General features: G+C 35.2%; 1 protein-coding gene across 14 annotated transcripts in view; it reads left to right on the forward strand.

Annotated features, from left to right (window-relative positions):
- The window catches only part of MYCBP2 (MYC binding protein 2), a 292153-nt gene that overhangs the window by 137456 nt on the left and 129467 nt on the right, over positions 1 to 25230 (forward strand). For all 14 annotated transcript variants that reach the window (XM_010374615.2, XM_030921889.1, XM_030921891.1 and 11 more), the window contains 11 exons: positions 4002 to 4093; positions 6431 to 6565; positions 7914 to 7997; positions 9085 to 9181; positions 11734 to 11926; positions 12426 to 12700; positions 15851 to 16072; positions 17436 to 17627; positions 19681 to 19887; positions 20752 to 20883; positions 22842 to 23020. In XM_010374615.2, coding sequence (XP_010372917.1) covers positions 4002 to 4093; positions 6431 to 6565; positions 7914 to 7997; positions 9085 to 9181; positions 11734 to 11926; positions 12426 to 12700; positions 15851 to 16072; positions 17436 to 17627; positions 19681 to 19887; positions 20752 to 20883; positions 22842 to 23020 — 1808 coding nt within the window. The remainder of the gene's footprint in view (positions 1 to 4001; positions 4094 to 6430; positions 6566 to 7913; positions 7998 to 9084; positions 9182 to 11733; positions 11927 to 12425; positions 12701 to 15850; positions 16073 to 17435; positions 17628 to 19680; positions 19888 to 20751; positions 20884 to 22841; positions 23021 to 25230) is intronic.

Genomic DNA, 25230 nt, shown 5'->3' on the forward strand with positions numbered 1-25230 from the left:
GTTGGAATACATATGCTAAAAAAGTAGATAATGTAAGAATGAATAAAGTAAAAATTTAAAGCTCCTGTAGGTATATGGAGTATAGTGATAGAATAATGATTAAGAACTCTTGTAGGACATGTATTTTGATAATAAGAAAAACAGTAGTTTGGCTCTTTTCAGTGCAGCTGCTTTAAGGTGGTTATTTTAGGATGTCTTGATTCATCCTCACGTTAGAGAAGCAACCTCAATGTATTATGTCGTTCTACTTGACAACGTCTAATAAGCTCATCAGGAGGATGTATTTTTTCTAGCTCTAAGAGATTTTTTATTTTCGCAATAGTGAACAACATAGTGGACCTTATCTTCAAACACTGTGGTATGTAGAATTATAGAGGCCTTCCATATATGTTGTTTTTATATTGGCCTTATTTTTCTTTTTCAAACTCAAATTCTACCTCACTCCTCCTGTCCTCTGGAAATGATCTTGCCTTTTGTATTCAATTATCCAGTGAGTGGACTAAGGCCTTTCAACAGTAGTCAGTCTTTTTTCCCCCTCACTTTACCTCTCTGTAATGTATACATTAGTTAAGCCCTTCTTTATTTTTTTGTTTTGTTTTCATACCTCTAGTTGTTTCTTCTATCTCTTTGTGGTTCATTCCCTTCCACCTGGACACTGAATGTAGGAGTTCCTCAAAGACCCAGCCCTAGGCCCTCTTTCTTCACATATTCTCATATGTATTCTCTTTTAAGCCCAAAGTTTTAATAGCCATCAGCATACCATAATCCCCAAATTTGTATCTCCATTTCAGACTTCTTTGATGCATTTTCATATAAATATGTTAAAGGCACATCAGTTATCAGTCATAATATCTCAACTGAATTCTTGCTCTTCCACTGATCTCTCTCTCTCTCATGATTAGTACCATCCTCCATATGCTTGATACATAGGCCAGAAACCTAGACATTTTTCTTGATAGGCCTCCTATATCTCTATCTTCCCCACAAAAAAAAACACTTCTACCACTACCCTAGGCAAAGGTATTTGTCTTGGACTATCCCCCTAGCTAGTCTCTGTACATATTCTTTCTATATTTTCTGTCTCCATTCTCTCTCTCACCATTCCTACTTGAACCTACTCCAGTCAGATTTTCGCCCCCACCACTGACATTGCTCTTATCAAGGACACTGATGACTTTCATATTGCTAAATTCGGTAGTCAAGCCTCAGCTCTCATCTTACTAAACCAGTCAGCTGAATTTAACCCAATTGAGCTCTTCTTTGAAATACTTTCTTCCCTTGTTCCCAGGACACCACACTTCATTTTCCTTTTGTCCCACTGACTGCTTTTCTTAGTCTCCTGCTGGTTGCTCATCATCTTCCTGACCTGTAAATGTTGGAGTGCCAAGAACTCAGTTTTCGACATCTTTTAAAAATATTCTCTTCCTCATAGTGGTCTAGCCTCATGGACATTTATCTCTGATGACTTTTAAACTTGCAGACCTCTTCTCTGACCTTTAAACCAATATGTACAACAGCTTACTCTGTGTCTCCACGTGACTGTCTGATAGGCATTTTGGAGGTAACGTATTCAGTACTGTGCTTCTGATGATCTGCCTAAACCTGCTATCCTCATGTTCTTCCCCATCCCAGGTAACTGACTCAGCATGGAGTTAACTTCATTCTTCTGTTTCCTCAGGCCAAAAATCTTGGAGTCATCCTTGATTCCACTCTTTCTTCTACACACATCCCTTTGGCAGCAAATATTGTCGGTTCCACTTTCAAAATAAATCCAGAATCTAACCACTTCTGAAAACTGCCACTGGTATCAGGTTGGGTCATGCCACAGCTATTCTCATCTGAATTATTACAGTAGCCTCCCAACTTGTGTTCTGTGTCTGCCCTCACCCCATTTATTCTGTTCTCAGTATGGCAGAGTGATTCTCTTAAAATGTACAACAGATTGCGTCACTATCTCTTTAGAATCCTGTAGTGTCTTCCTATGTTAGAATGAGAACCAAAGGCCTTAGAAGGACCTACAAAGTCCCCATCAGAACTGGCTGTCATCACCTCTCTGACCTTTTGTTCCACTAGTTGTTTCACTCTAATCTGGTGACACCTGCCTGCTTATTGTTCCTCAGACATTCCAGGCACAGTCAAATCTCAGTACCTCTTCACTTGCTGTTTCCTCTTAACTACAGCTCTCTTCACTTCAGCACCTACATAGCCTACTTTCCCATCACCTTCAGAGCTTCATTCCCTGGTAAGCCTATTTAAAACTGTAAATTCAATTCCCAACCATAGACTTACTCCCAATAGCCCTAAATTCTTTGTTCGTATTGTTTGCCCCTTTATGCCCAATTTCCAGAACTGTGCTTGGCATACAGTATGTGTTCAAAAATATTTGTTGAATGTAAATACAGGAGTCGGGTTAGGGATAAATTATTAAGAACCTTCATATCATGCTGTGGAGGAGATGAGAAACCAAGGAATAATTTTAGATTAAGAAAGTATTCTGATAAGATATTTTTATAAGGGTACTAAGGGTCATGAAACAATTGCAAAAATCCTCAACTTTGTGGAAAATGGGTTAGAAGAAGAAAAGAATGGAGATAAGACTAAATAGTTGTTGAAATATTCCAGCCAGCAATAGGGGATATGGCTGAACTGACAAGCTTTGGTACCAGTAAGAGAATAGATGCAGTAATGGCAGAGAAATGTGGAAAAAGGATTATTTCAGACTATTTTGTTTTAAGACAGAGTCTCTTTGGTAGCCCACACTGGAGTGCAGTGATGCCATCTTGGCTCACTGCATGGAGCCTCTGCCTCCTGGGTTCAAGGAATTCTCCTGCCTCAGCTTCCTGAGTAGCTGGGACTACAGGCATGTGCCACCACACTCAGCTAATTTGTGTATTTTTAGTAGAGACGGAGTTTCACCATGTTGACCAGGCTGGTGTCAAACTCGTGACCTCGTATGATCTGCCTGCCTGAGCCTCCCAAAGTGCTGGGATTACAGGCGTGAGCCACCAGGTCCGGCCTATTTCAGACTTTTTATCTGAGAGACTAGGTGAATGAAAGTACCATTAACCAGAACAGAGAAGGCAGGAGGAAGGTATAGAACTAGTAGGATGAGGGGAATCCAATGACTGTTGAGAGTAAGAGCTGAGCTGGAGAAAGATTTCTAAGTCATTAGCATATAATTTTGCATTTTAATCTTTATCTGCCTCTCTTGCAATTCACCTGCCGTAATTATTGAGAAGAAAGGCCTCTTCCTCGTAATTCTTATTTTCACTTAATTTCGTAACCTTTTTCTATTGGATATTTTTTCTGTTTTTTTTTTTTTTCTTACCCAGAGGATCTTCCCCTCTTTTTTAAGAGTCATTTTTTTCATGCTTTTTATCTATCTTTTTCTCACGCCATATTACTTCGAACTATATTTTGTTACCTATTGTTTTTAAGGATTCTTACATTGCTCTTATCTCTGTGTAGCTAATATTTTTCTACCCTTTTTTATTTATTTTTTAAAGAATTCTACAGTATTCACTGAATTTTTAAAAGTACTGTGAGATGGTAACTGTTAGTATCCACCCACCTTTTATGGATGAGGAAACTAGGTCCCAGGATCTCACAGCTAGTAAGTGATGAAGCTACCTCATTCTAAATGAGGTAGAATCTCACCTAGTGAGAAACTCACTTAGCTAAAATTTTTTGGTTGAGTACTCTCACCTTTTTCAGATGCTTATGTCATGTACAAAACTTGTATAGAACTATTTAGAGCATTTGATGTAAGTAGATAAATATATAAATTAGGAAAACAGAGATTAATGTAGGCCATAAAACCTTGTTTCTTAATTTAAATACATGTGTTTGTGTATTTCACATAATGTTAAAAAAGCAGGTACTCTGATTTTTACATTTGATATGGTCCAGCAAACATTGATCATGCACAACATTATGAACACATTGTTTATCAGATTTGTATAGCTGATTTATATAAATGATTATCTTTCTCCTTTCCTTAGCTGTTTGAATTGGGTCCTGATGGAGGAGATCATGAAACTGATGGTGACCTTCTTGCAGAGACTGATGTATTGGCTTATGACTGTGCTGCTAGGTAAATAATTTGTGCATTATTCATTGTAACTCTTGCATACTTAATATTAAAAATATATTATAAATGAATAAACATACTTTAAAAGGAAGTTTTAAATCTATGAATATCAAATGCTTGAGAAATTAAATTATGTATTAAGCAATGTAAGTATTGCTTTCAAAAATACTGAATTAAAACTAATAATACACTTCATAAATTTATTTCACAAGTTAATTCAGTTGTTTCAATATTGAAGATAAAAAGGGAAATATGCATATATTTTACACACCTTTATTTTCATGCATCTCTTACGGAATACCTAGTGTGTTAGTGTTCTAATAATAATACAGTTATTTATTACTCCTAGCATTACAGGCAATAAGTAATTAGTGTTAAGTGGTCATATTTGGCCATAATTCAGATTACGCATGTACTCTGACATCATGCTGGTAGAATATACTTGATAATAACACACTTGGGGAGGTGAGCAGCTTTACTGAAACCTTTTGGGAGTTTATAAAAATTAGTATGTTTATTTATGAAGCTTCATTAAGTAGGAGGATACTTACACTTTATCAGTCCTCTTTATGTAATCCTAAGAATTATCTCAACATTGTGTTATGAGCAGTATTCCCTGGTTTGAAGCAGGGAATATTATGATAAGAAAAATTATAAACTGAGCTTCATAGTAGTAATAGTGTGCTATGTTTCCCACCAATAACTATGTTAAAACCTTGTAAGTTTTTTTGCTAGTGAAAATATATATTTTCAGAAACAAGGATGATCGTAAGATACTGACTTTGCTTGTACAAAATAGAAATACTTTTGAAAATGAAAGAGTAAATCTAAAGAAAATTTTGACTATTTCTTAGGCATTAACTAGTATCACAAGTTTTTTTTAGTAACCTTTAGTGTTTTATGCAAATGAATATTAGGGAAAAATCTAAGAAAGCTAATTGATTAATTTTCAGCAAAGCCTTAAGGTACCATTGACATTTGCTGTATTTATTTATTTATTTGCTTATTTTTTATTTTTGAGACAGAGTCTCACTCCGTGGCCTAGGCTGGAGTGCAGTGGTGTGATCTCAGCTCACTGCAGCCTCTGCCTTGCAGGTTTAAGCGATTCTCATGCCTCAGCCTCCTGAGTAGCTGGCACTACAGGTGCATGCCACCAAGCCCGGCTAATGTTTGTATTTTTAGTAGAGATGTGGTTTCACCATGTTGGCCAGGCTGGCCTTGAACTCCTGACCTCAAGTGATCCTCCTGCCTCGGCCTCCCAAAGTGCTGGGATTACAGGAATGAGCCACTGTGCCTGGCTACCATTTGTTTTTGACCATATGAATTTGAGTCGAAAATGTAAAGCACAGTTTCATTTACAGAGAATCATCTAGGATTTCTTCATTAGCTCATGTACAAAGCCCAGACTCCTAAGGCATTGGGAGCATTAAAGGATTTCCATAATATCCAGCATCTTTTTTGACTTTCTACCGCTACTCTTCTATAGCTATCTTAATGCATTAATGAAATTAATAATGAACACCTTGCCATTTCCTGACCTCTTTTGTACTTCCATACCTCTACAGATTTTTTCATGACATTCTCTTGTTTCTTTAAATGCCCTTTATTCTTCTTTCAATTCCAGCTACAACCAATAAGCATTATTTCCACTCTGTTACCTAGTACTTTGTAACTTGTTGATAGCCTTTAGAAGATGCCCTTATTTATTGTCTTTTTTTCTTCTTCTAAATTAATAATGTTTGTATAGATATTATGTGACAGACTGCAAACACCTATCTGACTTTTCATTATCTTCAGGACAACCCTATGAGCTAGATATTATTTTCACCCCAGTTTTCAGGTGAAGAAGCTAAGGTACTGAGAGGATAGAGTAACTTGCCCTGTGTTGCCCTGCTAGCAGGTCACAGAGCTGGGCCTTGAACCCAGGCCACCTGACTCCAGGGCCATTTTCTTAATATTCTGCCTCTCAAAACTATTTAACTGAATGAATGAGCTTTAAAACTAAAGTTCAGATTTTTATTTTCTAGCAAAATTTGCATGTTTTTTAACATTAGTTTAAAACATTCTATCTTATTGTAATATGAAAGTTTTATAACATTTAAGGATATTGTAGAATTCAACAAGAGGAGGAAGAAATGTAATTCTATCACCATAACACAAATGACTATACTTGGCTTACGTTCTTGTCCAGACTTCTTAGAGTGTTTTTAATGTTGTTTGATAAGAATTTTGTAATACAGTTAGTTTCATGTTTTTCTTCATAAGGGATTTTGAAAAAATAAATATATGTGACAGAGAAGTAAAAAAAATACTGTCTTTGACTCACTAATTTTTTCTCAGAGAAAAATACGCAATGATGTTTGATGAGCCTGTTCTCCTGCAAGCTGGTTGGTGGTATGTAGCATGGGCCCGAGTGTCAGGACCCAGCAGTGACTGTGGATCTCATGGACAGGCGTCTATTACCACAGATGATGGGTAAGTAAATGCCCAAGTGTTACTTAAGCAATTCTTATTTTTGTTAGAGGAATATTGTTTTGAAACCTCAGAGGACTTTCAGCAGGATTCAAAAGCTTAGGAAGACTAGAGCATGATGTAACTGCTAAAAATTAAATTCATGTAACCTCATGCCAAGTTAAGGTCTAGACAGAACAAGGAAATAATAAGACCACTGTGCTTTGCTCCTGTCAGATGGTATTTGTATATATTTCTGGTTATTACATTGTTTATGAGCTTGATTACCAAATTAGAAATTATATAGAGGAAGGTGACAAGGATAATGAGGAGTTTGGAACCATAAAAAAGAAGTAGATATGTGATACTAAATTTGATAATGCATGAGAAAGCAGTTTAAAATTTCAAAGCTTCAGCAATGTGTGTTATTTTAATAAAATATAGGGAAAATTTTGCTGTTTTAAAATAACTTTCATTGTATAGAGTACTTTTCAGTTTATACTTTCTTATGTTTTATCTGATTTGATGCCCTCAATAGCTTTGTGAAGCAGTTATTAGCCCCATTTTATACTCCAGGGACTACAGAAATAAAAAAGGTGAAATTACTTGCTATTTCCTGAGAGACTTGCAGTTGAAACCACGTTCAGACCTGTAACCTGTTGACTCTAAATCCAACATTTCAAATATTCTATTACTGTGATTTATGTATTCTAAAGGACTATCATTTGTAAGATAAATTCAATTTATTCTTGATTACTCCTGAGCATAAACTATTTGAAATCGGTTGAAGTTATATAACAGTATATATTTCAGTGCAGGTCAGTTCATAACAAAGCTGACCAAAAAAGAAATAGACTTATTTGTGAGGTGAATTTCCTGTTGCTGAATATTCAAGGAGACTACTGTGGAAACATCACATCTGTTGTGTGCATCCCTTCAACTTAAGAATGTATTTAGAACTAAGAGACTACTTTGACCCTGGACTGTATGATTTTCTTAGACTATTCATTCAGACTTGGGATGTCATGGCACACCGAGGCTAAAGCTTATCATGCAGCTAGTCAAGCAGATATTATACTACTACTTGTAAGCAGAAATTTTAGAAGTTTCCTGCTGTGGTTAAAGCTGAGTTGGAGAGCTAGGAGGGACAGGACAGCTACTCATTTAGAAGTCCTAAACGGGTTCAGTTCTTTCGTTTTACTGACTAACCCATTCAGAGCTAGAATGAAAATCTAGAAAATACCTTTTTGCTTTTCTTTATTTAAAAGAGTGAATCATTTTCATTGACATAAGATTTGAAAATATGTTTCTTAAATTTCTTATTTCCTGTGATGATCATGTTGTTTTTGGTGTCATTGTTTTCTCTTTTTAGGGTTGTTTTCCAGTTCAAGAGTTCAAAGAAATCAAATAATGGTACAGATGTTAATGCTGGTCAGATACCTCAGTTATTATACAGGTATTTAGCATATTTATACTGAATTAGTATGGTTTATTATTTTGCTATAATGAAGTAGAATCATTACAAAATATGTGGCATAATAGGGAGAAATTATTTGAAGCATTCAACAATTATAATATGCCAGTAGAACTATAAATATATTTAAGAAAAACAGTTAATATTTTGTATGTTTTTAAACATTTTCCACACAGGCTTAATTTTAAACTTTGCCTGATTACTCAGATTATCTGTATTATACCAATAACAATATTTTACTGACTTAAAAAAAAAATCTATCCATTGATTTTCTTTAATTTCGAATGTTATAAAAGAATAAAATTTGTCTTAGAGAAGTGAGATTCCAAGGAAGATGGGGAGGACTGTAGATGCAGGCCTGGTTGATATATTGTAGTCTTATAAGATTGATAAAATGAGTTGAAAAATTCCCTACTGTTGGTAAATTTTCACCTTTAGCTGAAATACCAAATAATAACTTGCTCATATAAAAGTATTTACTATATTTTAACATTATGTAAAAATTTTAACTTACAATAATTTAAACGTGTATAAAGGCATATGCCTATGTGTGTGTCTTATTTATTTCTAGACTACTGCAATACTGTCAGAATAAAGAATTCAAATGGATGTAAACCTTATTTTTCCCCAAAAGCGATTTTTGTTTGTTTGGTTTTTATGCAATGTGCAATCTATTATAGTTACTGTTTGTAATATGTAGCTTTACAAACATAACATGTTGGATTGGACTACTCCCAGGTACTCACTGGTTGAAAAACTTTTAAATAACAGCATTAATAGTAGCATTACTAGAGAATACAAGTTATATGTTATATATGTTCTCTAATAAGAGGAAAGAGCCTCTACTACTCAGTCTTGCGAAGGTAGGATTTAAAGGAAGTGCCCATATGCTAAAAGCCTTGTTTAGCTTGGAAAAATGTTTCAAAAAAGCCCTGTATTGGCATTTTACCTGGCAAAAAAATTTAAATATATAATTTATTTTCCCATTCAAAAATGTATAATATACTTTAAAAGGAAAAAATGACATTGGACTTTCTAACATAATTTTATGTGTGTCTACTACCTTTAGACTTCCAACCAGTGATGGCAGTGCTTCGAAAGGCAAACAGCAAACCAGTGAACCTGTACACATTTTAAAGAGGTCTTTTGCAAGAACTGTCTCAGTGGTAAGCCATTTTTTTTTATTTCAGCTTTTCTCTTCAGTCCTCAGATACATTTTGATGTTTAGAGTTTAGCTGCTATTCTAAGTTTATCTCAGGCTAGATTTATAAACTCAGATTTGGTTTTGTATTAGCATTTATATTCTAGACCACAGATAATGTATACTTTAAATCATAGAAAAATGGAGGTGTTGCCTGTGATTTTAACATGACTGGATGAATTGGCCTTGCTGTTTTTGAAATAAATAACTGGTTGCTTTTCTAATAAATCACGTATGATTGCATATGCTGAATGAATTAGAAAATGAAGGAAAAGTTGAGGATGGTGCTGACCCAAAAAAGCATTACTACTACTTGAGGAACTAGGTGGAAGAGTTGCATATCTAAGTAGGAAGTTTGTTGAACCACTTGCCATCCCCATTGTACACTTGAAGAAGCACAATGCCATTGAGGTTAACGGTGCAGAATGGAAAGTCAGCATGATGTAAATAAATGGAAGTTTAAATTAAGGTCTAGATCTCTCATGTATTAATTCAGGATTCTTATGTACGTTACCTAAGTAAATTACATCATAGCATTTTGAATTTCTAATGAGATAAGGGGTATAAGATGTTTTTGGAACTGTAAGATACCATCTGAATGTGATTTATTAATGTAGCTAGTAGTCTTTCATATTAGTAAAATGCATAGGAAGAATGTTTCTTTCCCTTTTAAATTTATTTTTTAACCCACGAAGTGAATATATATTCCTGGTAGGAATGAGATAAAAGTATGCTAAAAGTATATGAAAGTTTTTTCCCCCATTCCCATTATCACCATATATATCTACTATTTACATTTTGGCGTATATTTTCCCAGACCATTTTTATATGCAAACAAACTTATTAGTGTGTATCAAATACAGGATGCTCTACAACATGCTTGTTTGTTTCTCATGATACTTACAGTTTTCATCTTTTTTAGAAAATTTCATATTATATATCATGGACATCCTTCCCTGGCAGTACATTTGGCTCTCTCAATCTTTTCCGTTTGCATAGTATCCCATAGAATAGTATTAGTCTAATTTATTCACCCTGATTCCTATCAAAGAACCACTTTGATTCTCATTTTTTACTGTTTCATCTTGCTTCATGAGCATCTATTCACATGTATCTTTAAATACTTGTGTGCTTATGTGCATACTCCTACTGGAAATGTGCCCATTTAAATTTTGGTATATCGTCTCAAAGTTGACCTTCCAAAAGAGCCATGGCAGTTTGTAGAGCTTGTGCTTTGAATAAGAGACTATGAGAACTTTGGCTTCTTGGTAACTTTACATCCTGTTAGTATTGAGTTTGGTATCTTTTGATTCAAATAAGGATCTTTGACTCTGTTATGCTTTCTCTAGTGATCTCATTTTCTGTGCTTGGTAACGCCTTTGTATTTATGTCTAAGTGGTTTTGTGGCCATTAGGTAATTGCAGACTTTATATACAAAACTTTTTCAGTCATTTATTTAAAAAGTAAACTATAGAGCTGAGCACATTGGCTCACATCTATAATCCCAGCACTTTTGGAGGCCGAGGCAGGAGGATTGCTTGAGCTCAGGAGTTCAAGACTAGCCAGTGCAATATAGTGAAACCCCTATCTACCAAAAACTTAAAAATTAGCTGGGTATGGTGGTGCACACCTGTAGTCCCAGCTGCTTGGGAGGCTGAGGTGGTGGGAGGATAGCTTGAGTCCAGGAGGTTGAGGTTGCAGTGACCCATGATCACACCACTGCATTCCAGCCTGGGTGATAGAGGAGGACTCTGTCTCACAGAAAATAAATAAAATAAAATAAAATTGAATATATAAACTCATTTTCAGGAGGTCTGGGATTTGGTGGGAATGGGGCAATAAGTGCTCTGCTTTGAGATTCAGATAGTATCTGTCATCATGTAACCATGATAAAACCAGAAGACTAGCTAGAACTGCAAAGAAAATCTACCATCTTAAACTCATATGCTAGAATTTTAAATAATCAAAATAGGAATTTTTTAGTATTTTCTAGTCAATTTTTATCTTCTGTGAATGTATTTAACAATAATTGACTATAGTTTGTATTGCAAATTTTAATATGTAGACATAAAATAAGTTATTTGATAGTGTCAATATATTTAACACTAAAACTCTTTTATTTTTTACTACAGTGACTGTAAAAAGCTTTATTTTTCTGTCAAGTAAACATGCATTGTTTTATAAGTGTTTCTTATTTTTCTCTTGTTTATATGATAAGCTAGATAGCTTGATAGCAGGAAAACTGAAACATTTATTTTTAAATAGGTAAATATTGAAGAATGTTGTTTTTATAAATGCTTAACTACTTTACCTTTTTTGTAACAAAGTTCCTGTTAAGGGTAGTTTAGTAAATGAACTATAAAAGTGTCTTGGGCTCAGTAAAAAAAATTCAAGTAAAACCTCAGTAAAAAAATTCAAGAGAAAGTTTTGAAGTTATCTGCCATTGCCTTTCCATTTGATTCAGTTTCTGGTATCCTTAGAATTAATTGTTGTCTGTTTTTTCATATTCTGGATTAGGAATGTTTTGAGTCATTGTTGAGTATTCTTCACTGGAGCTGGACCACCTTAGTCTTAGGAGTTGAAGAACTTCGAGGATTAAAAGGATTCCAGTTCACAGCTACACTTCTAGATTTAGAGAGACTGCGCTTTGTGGGTACCTGTTGTCTGAGGTTGTTGCGTGTCTATACCTGTGAAATTTACCCAGTGTCAGGTATGATGCATTTTTTTAAATGACTGTAGGGAGAAAATATTAGAGACATTGAGAAGATTTACTTTGAGATAACTGAGCGTTTATAACCCCCAGCTGCCTTTAAGCTGCTTCTAAAATAAGGGGAGAAAGTCAGCTTGCTCTGATGCTTATGTATTTGCTTATAAGGAATAAAATAGATTACATGTCATTCTGATAACAAAAATAATAGTGGGCCAAAATTAAATAATCTAATAAAGTTTAATTTTAAACAAATTCTGTCAAATAGAAATATTTTGAACAAGCAATTTGGACTTAAATGCTGAAACTAGATTTTTATTCCCCCTCCCATTTAGATTAAAAAAATAATTTGAGACTACAATTAATCTCTAAGTTGTTTCGTTTCTAAGATAGGAGTACTTGTGATATTTAGCTGTATAGGGAATTACTGAATTATATTGATTGTTTTCATGCATATTTAATATTTTGCTTAATTATCAATCTGCTTTTTTTCCCCTCAAAGCTACAGGAAAAGCAGTTGTAGAAGAAACTAGCAAATTAGCAGAGTGTATTGGAAAAACCAGAACTTTATTAAGAAAAATTTTATCAGAAGGAGTTGATCACTGCATGGTGAAATTGGATAATGATCCTCAAGGATATCTCAGTCAACCCCTGAGTCTCCTAGAAGCTGTCCTTCAGGAGTGTCATAATACTTTCACTGCCTGCTTTCATTCTTTCTACCCAACTCCTGCCTTACAGTGGGCTTGCCTTTGTGATCTGCTGAATTGTTTGGATCAGGTAACTTAAGTTTGTAAAATGTTAGTTGAAAATCTGATATATTGCTTAATTCTCTTCAAGAAAATAAATTGCAGTGTCCTATCTTCTTAACTTGTATAAAAGATAAATTAGGAAATTGTTTGGTGTACATGACTTACATAAGCACAGTTTAAAATGTTTTAAATCTGCTTCATTATCTTTTAATTACAAAATTGGTAGGCACATTGTGCAGTTGCTGATTGGTCTTTGAATTGGAATGAGTGATTCTGAGAGAGAGAGAGAGGAAAAGAACTGTAGTGACCAGGTTAGAGCAGGGATAGCACCAGGAGGCCCCTGCCACCCTTGTCTGTGAGAACAGGAAGAAGAGAGAGCTGCAAGAACAGGCATACTAGCGTTGTTCATTCATTCATGAGGAAGCCACAACCTTTGTAAACCTTTATGCACCAAGTCACAGCGTTTCACAACACCTGAGGTAAAACACTGACAGAACTACAGGGAGAAATAGATTCACATTGACAGCTGGGGACTTTTAACGCTCCTCTTTCAGTAATTAACAGAGGAACTAGGCCAAAAAAATCAGCGATACAGATTTGAACAGTGCTGTCAACCACCTTGATCTAACTGACATTTATAAAACAGGATATGAAACTACAAAATACATATTCAAGTACACATGATTTTTAAAAGAAATATTTGGGACCGTTCACCAAGGTAGATCATATGCTAGACCATAAAATAAGTCTTAATAAATTTCAAAAGATTAAAATGTGAAAGAATATATTTTCAGACTACAATAGAATTAAAGTAAAAATCCATAGCAAAAGATATCAAGAAAAGCACCAAACATTTGGAAAATGACAGCACTTCTAAGTAAGCAGTTGATCAAAGAAGTTATAAAGGAAATTTTAAAATGTTTCACATAGAAAGATAAAAATATGATATTAGAATTTGTGAGATTTAGCTAAAGCATTGCTTCAAAGAGACCTTTATACCCTTAAATGCTTATATGAAGAAGACAGGTTTAAAATTGGTGACCTAAGCTTCTATGTTAAGAATCTAGAAGGCAAAGCAAATCTAACCCAAAGTTAGAAGAAGGAAGGAAATAATAAAGGTAAGAGCAGAAATCAATGAAATAGAAAGTAGAGAAAAATTAACAAAGCTAAAAGTTGGTTTTTTGAAGAAAACAAAATTGGTAATCTCCTAGCAAACCTGATTGGGAGAGAAGAGAGAAAGAAAAAACATGAAATACCATAATCAGAAATGAAATAGGGGTTCACCGGGCATGGTGGCTCATGCCTGTGATCCCAGCACTTTGGGAGGCGGAGGTGGGTGGATCACTTGAGGTCAGGAGTTTGAGACCAGCCTGAGCACCATGGCAAAACCCTGTCTCTGCCAAAAATACAAAAATTAGCCAGGCTGGTGGCGCACAGCTGTAATCTCAGCTACTCAGGAGGCTGAGGCACGAGAATCACTTGAAGGCGGGAGGTAAAAGTTACATTGAGGCAAGATTGTGCTACTGCACTCCAGCCTGGGTGACAGAGTGATACTCCATCTCAAAAAAAAAAAAAAACAAAAGAAAGAAAGAAATAGGGAATATCACTATAAACAACTTTATACCGGTGATTTTTTCAGCCTTAGAGGAAGTTGACAGATTCCTTGAAAAATATAATTTTATCAAAACTAACACATTAAGAAATAGAAAAATCTGAATTGCCTCATATCCATTTAAAACTTAGCAAATACTTTCCCACAAAGAAAATTTCAAGTCCAAATATTGTCATTTATGAATTCTATTAAACATTAAAAAAAGAAATAATGTCAACCTTTTACAAACTCTTTTGGAAAATACAGGAGGCAATACTTCCCAACTAATTTTATGAGTTCAGCTTTATCCTATACCAAAACCTAACTAAGATACTACAAGAAAAAATTACAGATGAATATCACTCAGAAATAGATGCTCTCTAAATATTATCAAACCAAATTGAGCATGTAAATAATGTATCATGACCCAGTGGGATTTATCTTAGAAATGCTAAGTTAGTTAAATAATTGAAAATCGATGTAAGTTACCATGTTAACTGAAAAAAAGAAGGCAAATTGATGATTTCCTCAATAGCTACAGGAACAAAGGTTGATGAAACTAGCTGTTATTCGATGATGAAAACCTCTGAGGATATAAGGAAACTCCTAAATCCGATAAAACGATATTTGCCATAAAATCTACGCTAACAACATCCCACTTACTGGTGAATTCTGAATATGCCCCTAAGTTTGGAAACAAGACATGTGGTATCTACACTCACTACTTCTATTCAACAGTGCACTGGAAGTCCTAGACCTCCCCGCCCTCCTTCCTGAAAAATTCATTGTCATCACTTGTAACTCTGTGTCCATTTAGTAGGGTAGTATATTTTAGCACTCAGTTTCCAGGGGCAAGATTATTGCCTGGACTAGTGCACAACTTAATTATCTCTCACTCTGAACCTTCCCAGTCAGATAAGGTGCTTCTTTGCTACAGAACAGGCTAGGTTTAGCAAATGTTGGTTTAACATATAGAATGTTACTCTGCTTTTATGCTTAACTTTGTAACACAGATGTTTGAAGATCTAGGTAATGTGTACACAGTTTTGTGAATTAGGGTATCCTGTGTTGGTTTTAATGCTTTAAAATTTTATAAGTATGCTACTAATTTTTCTTGATAAACTATGAAATGTGATAATGTAATTTTGTGACCTCAGTGAAATGTTATAGTAGCACAGATTTATAATTTGCATCATTTATTATTTGAGAAAAGTAGTCTCAGTCCTTACTGAAAATGACTTAGATATATTCTAATTGGGGCCTTTTTGGCATCTCCATTTGAAACAGTGCTAGGGAGTACTGTGATTGTGAGGATATGAAAATATAAAAATGCTCACTACAGAAAAGGAGGCTGATTTTTCTTGACCAGACTTAATTTTTCATCTTCATTGAATAGTAACTTAAATAGTTGTTTTTTTAATGTATTGATGTAGTGTTATTCTATAACAAGACAATTTAAGTGACCGAGTGACAGAAAATTTTGGTATAATTTAAAAGATGGTTTACCTTTTATATATCCAGAAACTTAGATTATACTGATGCTATCTTTTTTGGTGGTGGTGGGGCGTATATTTTTGTTTTTAAAAGGATATCCAAGAAGCCAACTTCAAGACATCAAGTAGCAGACTCCTAGCAGCTGTTATGTCAGCTCTGTGTCACACATCTGTTAAGCTGACTTCCATCTTCCCAATTGCGTATGATGGAGAAGTATTACTACGATCAATTGTTAAACAAGTTAGCACAGAGAATGACTCAACACTAGTTCATCGTTTTCCCCTTTTGGTGGCACATATGGAAAAACTTAGCCAGGTAGGTCTTTCTCTGAAATCTCTTTTATACTGAGGCAATAAAACTAAATGGAAGTGTGTTTAGCTTTTTGCTTGTTCTTCTCTATTAGTATATTTACAGAGTGATTATTTAATGAATGACATCTGTTTTTGAAATAATATTTTTAAAAAATTTTTATATTTACCTATAAAATGAAGTTTTTTTGCTGTAATGGTTTAAATAATCACTCCCTTTAAAAAAATTTGAGAGTCATACAATGGATACCTACATATTGGTTTTTCCTGAACCATTTGAAGGTAAGTTGCAGATACTTTACATTCTAATATAATATTTTAGATTTCTAAGATAGAATGATAAGAAAATAAAGGATTTTTAAAATACCGTCTTAATAACACTTTGGCATATTAAAATAAGCACTGTAAATAATAGGTATAGGAAATATTCAGATAAATCATTTTCATGCTGGAAATCAGCTATGTTAATAATCTTTTCCCTTTTTTTCTGAAAAATAAAGTATTTTTCCTTTATTGAGACTCTGTGACTTCTTGAAATTTTTCTACTGGTAGGGGTTGGAATTTTCTTGTCTCCACTTAGGAAATCAAATACAGTAGAAATTATAAAACTACATAGGAATCATAAGTATGTACAAAAAGAATTTTGTTAAAAAATTGATTTACACAGACTAGAGATGCATTATAGCTAAATATACTGGAATTTATTATCTCAGATTAAGATCTTGTCCTATAGAAGAAGCTTTTTATTTTTGTTTTTTAAGACGGGCTCATTCTGTCACCCGGTCTGCAGTGCAGTGGCGCCATCGCAGTTTACTACAATCTCAACCTCCTGGACTGAAACGATCTTCCCACCTCAGCCTCCCAAGTAGCTGGGACTATAGGCACATACTACCACACCTGGCTAACTTTTTAAAAAATCATTTTGTAGAGACAAGGTCTTACTATGTTGCCCAAGCTGGTCTCAAACTCCTGGCTTCAAGTGATCCTCCCATCTCAGCCTCCCAAAGTGCTGGGATTGCTGACACCACAGCCAGCCAAAAAAGCTTTTTAAATTGGAAGAATAGTTTTCTGTCTGTCATATAGGATTGTAAATGGAAAGTTAAATAAGAAAATAAAATATTACTCAAAGCTAATAAAAACATTTTATAAATGTGTGGTACTTTGATACATAGAGACACATAATTCATAAAAGAACTTCTAAGTGAAAAGTAGATACAGTGGCTCCACATATAACCAGAAAAATTTGTAGAAATTGACTCTGACTCCAAAGTCTGAATTTTAAGAGTATCAGAAAAACAAGGTTTTCAAATTGAGTATTCCTATGAAGGAAAATGAAACAATATCTTACAGTGTTTTCTTATGTATCATAGAGTGAAGAGAATATCTCAGGGATGACAAGCTTCCGTGAAGTTCTGGAGAAAATGCTGGTCATTGTTGTGCTACCAGTCAGGAACAGCCTGAGGAGAGAAAACGAACTCTTCTCTTCCCACCTCGTCTCGAACACCTGTGGATTACTGGCCAGCATTGTCAGTGAACTGACAGCATCAGCCCTGGGATCTGAGGTAATACGTTATATTTTGACACTGGATAAAAAGCACATGTGTAAATGTTTTACACAGTTTCTTTTTTTCATCTATTTTGGCTTTGCAGAAGCTAATTTCAGATTGGATTAGCAACCCCAATGCATTGCTTTTCTTTTTTGTGCTTCTCTCTACTTCCTGCTTGCTCCGATTTGTTACTTCTCCGTCACCAGTTTACCCAGCATCCACAGGAATATAAAGTATACGTTTTCCTCATAGAGCAGGTTGTCATCTGCCGCAGTGCACAAGCCCACCACCATGCCCCAGGAAAAGCAAAGATAGTTCTCACTGCTGGGAGATGAGTGACGTCCACTCAGCTGACCCTAGAGAAATACATATTTAAAATCGGAATAGTAATTTTTATTTCACCTTTATCACAGGTTTTTTGAAATTGCAGTAAAATGTACATAATATAAAATTTGCCATTCTAATCATTTTTATGTGTACAGTTCGGTGGCATTAAATGCATTCACTTTGTTGTACTTAGTTGTACATTGTCACAAAGGTTTCAAAGTATCAAATGTTATTATGTTTGAGAAAATCACTTTGAAAGTGCCTTTACAATTTATACAGTAACATTATTTTATTCCATTTCACTGTCTTACTCTTTCTTATAACTTACCTTAATGTTTTGATTGAATTTGGGGAATGTTTCTGTTTTTTCCTCCTAAAAAACAGACAGTAGTTTGGTTTGGAAAATCATGTCCTAATGTGAAATATCTTATATCATTCAAATGAATGTTTAATAACCAGCATGTATTCAGTGATCCTAGCTCTCAAATTCTTGTCAAGGAACTTCTTTTCTCTATTTTACTTTTATAATTCCTAATCTTTGCTTTTTCTTTTAAATTTATTTTAACACCTATTCTGAATTAACCCATCCAGTGTATATGCATTATTGATTCATTGTAACAGTTTAGCCTTTAGAATTTGTGGTTCATTGCATATACTTGAGCTAATTTTAGTCTCTCATCCTGGGAAGCACTTTCTAAGTTTCTTGGTTAACTTTGAGTTTGGCCTTGGAGATGATTGCAGCCCTTGTCAGAAATTTTTTAATTTTTTACATTTATTCATTTAGTCTACAATACCTTCCTACTCTGCAGGATGCAGGAAAGTCTGTAATGTAGATCCCCTTCCAAAGTTTACTAAAGAGTTCTCCCCTTTAAACTTACCTTTCCAATGAAAAGGAATACCAAAAGTTACAGGGTGCCTGGTATACAACTTTGGGAGTTCCCACAGGTCCTGGCTTAGAGATGAATATTTCTTTCTCAGAGCAGTTTGCAGTTTTTGTTAGAATCATAAACGTCCATATTTTTCTCTATTTAGTCTCCCAAAATTCTGCAGCCGGCTTAGATTAGAAGTAGGTTTTGTAAATAAAAAGAGCAGTTTCAGCCCAAAATAAGTTCTCTAATCCTCTCTAGTGAAAGTCTATAATTAGTATGGTTACACATGTGTATGTGTATTCAAATACTGAATGCTGTTACAGAAATATCGCTGTGTATATTCGTAGTATTCAATCTTAGGCTATAGACCATTTTCTTCAAATGAAGTCTTACTTGCAAATTCACATGTGAGAGGAGAGAGGACATAGTCTGGTTGAAGAGGGGAACCATAAATTTACCTCTTCCTTGCATACCTTTCTCTGCAGAATTCTAGAGCTCTATGTCACATAGTTTGAAAACTGTTGATCTATAGAATTTCGATGACATTTTTAGCATCTTTTTTCAAAGTCTGGTGATTTATTTATACATTGTGACTGATAAGACAAGCTTGTACTTCTGACGTTATAAATTAAGTGGAAAGTATAGTTTCATATGGCTGAAGGAAGAAAATACTGTCAAGTGACATTGATTTGTGAATTTAGAATGATAAAATCTGGTTTTATTGTGAGTTAATCTCTCAGTAGAACATACCTTTAGAAATGCTTATACCCACTTATTAAATAAAGGTTATTTTATTGGACTTCTTAGAAACCTTTAGATGGTTTTGTTAAAGGTGTACAAACTACTGATGCAGTTGCTTTTGTTGTTCACAGGTTGATGGACTTAATTCTCTTCACTCTGTAAAAGCTAGTGCTAACCGATTTACAAAAACAAGTCAGGGCAGAAGTTGGAACACTGGGAACGGGTCCCCTGATGCAATCTGTTTTTCAGTAGACAAACCTGGAATAGTTGTGGTTGGTTTCTCTGTCTATGGAGGAGGTGGAATTCATGAATATGAATTAGAGGTCTTGGTTGATGATGTAAGTATCACCCTTTCAGCATTTATCCTGATTAGTGGGTTGTGTATCGGGATTTACCATTGTCATAGTATGATGGGTCCATACCTTCAAGGGTTTACTAGATCAATCACAGATGAATGACACTAAAGAAACTGAAAAAGGCTGGCCACAGTGGCTCACACCTGTAATCTCAGCACTTTGAGATGCTGAGGCAGGTGGATGACTTGAGCACAGGAGTTCGAGACCAGCCTAGGCAACATGACAAAACCCCATCTCTACGAAAAATACAAATATTAGCTGAGTGTGGTGGTACACACCTGTAATCCCAGCTACTCCGGAGGCTGAGGTGGGAGGATCACTTGAGCCCAGGAGGTTGAGGCTACAGTGAGCCATAATCATGCCACTGCACTCAAGCCTGGGCAACAGAGTGAGACCCTATCTCAAAAAAAGAAAGAAAGAAAAGAAACTGAAAGATAATGATTTTACCTCATTGCTTGTGTTCCATCTTTCCACCTGGGATCACTACTTCTTATATTTTTTGTACTTTCAGAAAGAGAAAGATTTAAAGTGAAATTAAAGACTAAAAATTATTTAGCTAAGTCCCTGATGACAAGTCTTGAGTAGTTTTTTTTATATTGTAATTTTTCAAGAAACACAATGTTCAGATGGACTATGTCATAGAGTACTAATGGACAATTCTTAGTGAAGACACTATTTATTGATTAATTCAGCTATATCTTTCTAATCTATTCTCTGAAATTACTTAAAGTACCTGAGTTTTATTAAAATAGGACAGAAAGGGGTAGCGTGTAAATCATTGCCTAGTAAATAGCAAGTCTATCTCTATCTCTAACTTGATTTTTTTGTTTCATTTTTTTTTTTTAGAGTGAACATGCAGGAGATTCAACTCATTCCCACAGATGGACATCTTTGGAGTTAGTGAAAGGAACTTACACAACAGATGACTCACCCAGTGATATAGCTGAAATAAGACTTGACAAAGTGGTTCCTTTAAAGGTAGTTTCAACTGTATGTTTCTATTGTGAATAAGAGGAATTATTATGTAGTTAAAATAGCGAAGAGTATTCCATGAATTTTGTTTGTTAGATACAGCTATTCGTAAGTTATCCTTTATATGGTAGGTACTTCAGATATTTATGGAGTACCTACTATGTACCTGATGTTGTACCACATTATATTACATTTTTGTATAATGTTTCTTAAAGTCTGGAGTAGTAGGAAGTTTTGTAGTCAAACAGACTAAACTGTGGATATCTGCTGTTCCAACATACTAGCTTTAAGACACTGACAGTTCATTATTTAACCACTTTGAGACTTATGTGTAGATTGGAAAGAATAATACCTGCCTTGTAGTATTGTTGAGATTAAATAATAGAAATAAAACACCTGCCTCAGTGTCTAGCACAGTATGAAAAATAAACAGTAGCCCTGTCTTTTCTTCTCTTATTTTGCCATAACTCATTTAAAAAAAGCAAGTGCGGTTTTGTTGTTTTGTTTTACTTTTGTTCTTTTTTTTTTTTTTTTTTTTTGAGATGGAGTCTCATTCTGTCGCCCAGGCTGGAGTGCAGTGGCATGATCTTGGCTCACTGCAACCTCCACCTCCTGGATTTAAATGATTCTCCTGCATCAGCCTCCCGAGTAGCTGGGATTACAGCCACGTGCCACCATACCCAGCTAGTTTTGTATTTTTAGTAGAGAGGGGCTTCACTGTGTTGACCAGGCTGGTCTCGAACTCCTGCCCTCAAGTGATCCACCCCCATCAACCTCCCAGAGTTCTGGGATTACAGGCGTGAGCCACCACACCCAGCCTATTTTCTAACAATATTTGGCAAAATAGAGAAATTTTACCACATCAAAGTAATTATAAATGTTAAAGTAACATTAAAAGTCTTTCTGAATTCAACTGAAATAAATTTCATTATAGGGCAAAATTTTGGATAAGATCAGTACATGAGAGATTTTGTCAGGAAAAATTTAGATACTGAAAAACCAAAAAGCTTTTATTGTGAAATTTATATCATGGGTCATAAAGCATTAGTTTCTATAGCTCACATTTTCAAAGTACAGTGCATTATATTTTGGACAGCTTTTTTCCTGTGGATTTTTTTTCTCATGTCTGTTTGCCTGTAAATTTCTGTCTCTGAGTTTTTCTTAAAAATATAACAGAGTCATCATTATTTTTTTCTCACATCTAAAATTATTTTAAAAGTTAAACTAGTCAAGGAAAAGTATCAGCTTATGCAATTAAAATCTCATATTGCTGGGCACAGTAGCTCACACCTGTAATCCCAGCACTTTTGAGACACCAGGGAGGGAGGATCACTTGAGCTTGGGAGTTTGAGGCCAGACTGGGCAATATAGTCAGACCTTATCTCTACAGAAACACCTTAAAAAATTGGCTGAGTGTGATGGAATGCACCAGTGGGAGAATTGCTTGAGCCCAGGAAGAGGAGGCCACATTGAGCCAAGATTGCACCACTGCACTCCAGGCTGGGTAACAGAGCAAGATCCTGTCTCAGAAAAAAAAAAAAAAAAAAAAAATTATTATGGCTAATATTCTAGCAGTAAAATTACGAGCAGGCACTAGTTACATTGGTTGTGTTCAGACCTAGTTCCATCACTTACTAGCTGTGTGACTTAGAACAAATTACTTAACTTCTCTGAACCTCAGATTCCTCATCTGTAAAATAGGGATAATAATGATACTTACCTCATGAAGCCATTTTAAGGATTAATTAAATTCCATAAAGTACTTAGGACAGTTGCTTTTATGCAACAGGCATTCAGTAAATATTAGCTGTCATCATGTTTGATTCATTAAAAACTTATTATATCATCTGTAAATATGATAAAGAATTTCAGTGTATTTGCCTGTTTTACTGCTAGAGTTCTTTTTGTATATCCTCTATACATCGTGAGTAAATGTAAACATGTTTTACATCTTTATAATGAAGGAAAATGTTAAATATGCTGTGCGCTTGAGGAACTATGGAAGCCGTACAGCCAATGGAGATGGAGGAATGACCACAGTTCAGTGCCCTGATGGTGTGACGTTCACATTCAGCACGTGCAGCTTGAGCAGTAATGGCACAAACCAAACCAGAGGACAGATCCCACAGATACTGTACTATAGGTGGGTGAATGTATAGAGATAAGGGAAATAGTTTACGGTGGTAGAACATACACAGTCTATTACCAGGTAAAATTGCTAAGTGGATAATTATATTTAAATTATACAGTGTATCTTCTTAGCACATACTCGTACAAATTCATACAAAGAAATCTTTTAATATATAAATTCAATGTTTGCTACAAAAGTGAATGCTTTAGAATATTTTTGCTGTTATTTCTTCAATATCATTGAAATGTTTGTGCACTGGGCATATGTGCTGTTGCTGTCACTCTATAATTTCTGGTCTGCAGTTTCAAATTTAAAGGGTATTCATTTCTTTTTATAAAATACCTCAAACTAATGATCAGATAGACTGTACTCAGATAGTGGTGTTGCCTAGATCCTGTTATCCAGTCACAGAATATTTTGATGTCTGTGAATCTTGGACCTGCCCTGTCTAACCCCTGGGGCCCTAGAATATATAGTAGTGTGTTTCTTATAATGTTTTTAACAAAAACTGTTCCTTATGTAAACCGTGGAAAATAAAAGAATGATAACAACCCTTGAGTTAAAAAAATCTTTTAAATACACATTTCTCACTGAGTCTGAATTTTTCTTGTAGTGGCGAAGCTGATATCTTAGGTAGTCATGAGTACCGTTTGCTACATTTGTCCTCAGCCTGACTTAGCATTAAATCACTGAATTTCTGTATCACTTTCAGAGGCTTGCTGCTTCCTCTGTTTCCTTCATACAGAGTCTAGGGATGGTGCCTAGGTAGATAGTATAAAATAATTTCCCTAGATATAGATTTTCTGCTTCCTCTTTCCATGAGAAATAGAATAGAAATAGCAGGCAGTAAATAGCTATGTAGTTCAGTGTTGCTGCTGAAATACAAAAGCTGTCTAGTCTTTTGCCCCAGTCAAGAAAAACTTTCTGTTCCATAAGCACTACAATAAATGGTACATTATTCTCTTTCTTAAACTATGGATTAAAAACTCTGTTATGCATATGAGTTACATATTTCAGAAAGCTGGAGAGCCACTAATAGCATCTGCCATCCAAACTTTGTATCTTATACAAAATACAGTGTTTTGAGTATTTTCTTGTTTTCTATAAAGCTTTAAATACCCTTAGCTTTAAATTTTAAAAAAATGAAAAATGTTAAAGTCCTTTAGTTTTAAATACCATCCTACTCTGATAGCTCCCAAGTTTACATCCCTAGCCTTCATGACCTCTGAACCCTGGACTCCAGGTCTCTCTCTGACATCTTCATTTGGATGATACTAGTGGAGGTGGTGTTAGTTACTGTGTGCCAGGCTGTGCTTTGAGTATGTTACCTGTGTTATCTCAGCTTGTCCTCGCAGTAACCCCAGGAAGTAGGTACTTTTCTTATCCGTGTTTCACAGATGATGGAACTGAGACACTGGGTAGTCCAGAGTCACACCTCTGGTAAATTATGCTACTGCGACTTGTAGGTAGGAAGTCAGATTTCAGATGATACACCCTTAACCAGTATGCTGTACATTCTCTTTAAGGACGTTCGCTATAGTTGGCTAGTAGACATCTGAGGTTTCATGTGGCCAGAATATTCATCTCCCACAGTTACAGCCAGACACCTTGGAGTCATTCTTGATTTCTCTTTCCCTCATACTTTAAACCTAGGTCATCAAGAAGTCCTGTCAGCTGTACTTTTAAAATATCCCAAATCTGATGTTTTCTTCTACCTCCATATTTAATAGTCTAGACCAAGCCACTGCAACCTCTACCTGCTAACTGTAATGAGCCTCTACACTAGTCTCCCTCCTTTCACTGTTGGTCTCCTACAATCAGTTCTCCACAGCACAGTCAGAGTAATCTGGTAAAAGTATAAATCATACCAAGTTCCACCTTTGCTCCAAACCCAGCTTCCCATTACCGTACCAGTATAAAATATCATTATGTTGCCTACAAACCTTACACAGTTTGACTCCTGTTTCCCTTCCCACCCATCACCCTTCACTCTTTCTCCTTTTCTTCTAGCCATACATGTCTTCATTCTGTTCCTTGAATTCACTAGTGTGTTCCTTTTGCCCTGACAGTTTTCCCTCAGCTCTTCGCATGAGTCTTTAAAAAAAAACAAAAAATTCCCGTCAGCTGAGCACGGCAATTCACTCCTATAATCCCAGCACTTTGGGGTGGATCACGAGGTCAGGAGTTGGAAACCATCCTGGCCAACATGGTGAAACCCCATC

Source organism: Rhinopithecus roxellana, chromosome 18 (genome assembly GCF_007565055.1).
Source record: "Rhinopithecus roxellana isolate Shanxi Qingling chromosome 18, ASM756505v1, whole genome shotgun sequence".
In the NCBI taxonomy this organism is placed as follows: domain Eukaryota; kingdom Metazoa; phylum Chordata; class Mammalia; order Primates; family Cercopithecidae; genus Rhinopithecus; species Rhinopithecus roxellana.